The 1,864-nt window shown below is 50.6% G+C and overlaps 1 protein-coding gene across 1 annotated transcript in view; it reads right to left on the reverse strand.

Annotated features, from left to right (window-relative positions):
* The window catches only part of LOC103614923 (sarcoplasmic/endoplasmic reticulum calcium ATPase 2-like), a gene marked incomplete at its 5' end in the record, with an annotated part of 29,861 nt that overhangs the window by 19,386 nt on the left and 8,611 nt on the right, over positions 1-1,864 (reverse strand). Inside the window, one exon of the mRNA XM_017733336.1 lies at positions 279-368. Within this exon, the coding sequence (XP_017588825.1) occupies positions 279-368 (90 nt within the window). The remainder of the gene's footprint in view (positions 1-278; positions 369-1,864) is intronic.

The raw sequence follows: 1,864 nt of genomic DNA on the forward strand, positions 1-1,864 counted from the left end.
GGCCCCTCAGGTGAATTTTGGGCCCCCCAGGTGACATTTGGGGACCCCCAGGTGACATTTGGGACCCGCAGGTGACATTTGGGACCCCCAGGTGACGTTTGGGGACCCCCAGGTGACATTTGGGGACCCTCAGGTGATGTTGGGGGCCCCCCGGTGACGTTGGGGACCCCCAGGCGAAAGGGGACCCCCAGGTGACATTTGGGGACCTCAGGTGACATTTGGGGACCCCCAGGTGACATTTGGGGACCCTCAGGTGACATTTGGGGACCCCAAACTCACACTTCCCCCTCGGGGGCGTAGGTGGAGCCGGTGATGGAGAATTCGTTGAGGGAGCAAAGGTCGCCCTCGACCTTGTCCACGATGAACATCTGGGGACAAACGGGGACGTTTTGGGGACAATTCGGGACATTTTGGGACATTTTGGGACGTTTGGGGATATTTTGGGGACGTTTTGGGAACATTTTGGGGACATTTGGGACATTTGGGGATGTTTGGGGACATTTGGGGACGTTTGGGGACATTTGGGGATGTTTCGGGAACATTTTGGGACTTTGGGGGACATTTTGGGGACATTTGGGGACATTTTGGGACATTTTGGGACATTTTGGGGACATTTGAGACATTTTGGGACATTCGGGGACACTTGGGGACTTTTGGGGACATTTTTGGGACATTTGGGGACGTTTTGAGACATTTTGGGACATTCGGGGACTTGGGGACATTTTGGGATGTTTTGGGACATTTGGGGACATCTGGGGACAAACGGGGACTTTTTGGGACATTTGGGGACGTTTTGGGGACATTTGGGGACGTTTGGGGACGTTTTGGGACTTTGGGGGACATTTTGGGGACATTTGGGGACATTTGGGGACCTTTGGGGACAAACAGGGACATTTTGGGACTTTGGGGGACACTTGGGGATGTTTTGGGACATTTTGGGACTTTGGGGACATTTTGGGACATTTTGGGACATTTTGGGACATTTGGGGACGTTTTGGGACTTTTGGGGACATTTTGGGGACATTTTGGGACGTTTTGGGACATTTTGGGACTTTGGAGGACATTTTGGGATGTTTGGGGATGTTCGGGGACATTTGGGGACGTTTTGGGACCTTTGGGGACATTTTGGGGACATTTTGGGAGGTTTTGGGGACATTTGGGGACGTTTTGGGGAGGTGAAAGGGGCCGGGAGGAGCCGGGGGGGTTCCCGGGAGGAATTTTGGGGTCCTCTTGAAGGAATTTTGGGGTTCTCGTGGAAATTTGGGGTTTCCCGGAGGAATTTTGGGGTTCTCGTGGAAATTTGGGGTTTCTTAGAGGAATTTTGGGGTTCTCGTGGAAATTTTTGTGTTTCTGGAGGAATTTTGAGGTTCCTGAAAGAACTTTGAGGTTCCTGAAGGAATTTTGGGGTTCTCGTGGAAATTTGGGGTGTCCTGGAGGAATTTTGGAGTTCTCGTGGAAATTTTTTGAGTTTCTGGAGGAATTTTGAGGTTCCTGAAGGAATTTTGGGGTTCTCGTGGAAATTTGGGGTTCCTCAGGAGGAATTTTGGGGCTCTCATGGAAATTTGGGGTTTCCTGAAGGAATTTTGAGGTTCCTGAAGGAATTTTGGGGTTCTCGTGGAAATTTGGGGTTTCCCGTGGAAATTTGGGGTTTCCTGAAGGAATTTTGAGGTTCCTGAAGGAATTTTGGGGTTCTCGTGGAAATTTGGGGTTTCCCGTGGAAATTTGGGGTTTCCTGAAGGAATTTTGAGGTTCCTGAAGGAATTTTGGGGTTCTCGTGGAAATTTGGGGTTTCCCGGAGGAATTTTGGGGTTCTCGTGGAAATTTGGGGTTTCCCGGAGGAATTTTGGGGTTCTCGTGGAAATTT

Source organism: Corvus brachyrhynchos, unplaced genomic scaffold (genome assembly GCF_000691975.1).
Source record: "Corvus brachyrhynchos isolate BGI_N302 unplaced genomic scaffold, ASM69197v1 scaffold1145, whole genome shotgun sequence".
NCBI classification, from domain to species: domain Eukaryota; kingdom Metazoa; phylum Chordata; class Aves; order Passeriformes; family Corvidae; genus Corvus; species Corvus brachyrhynchos.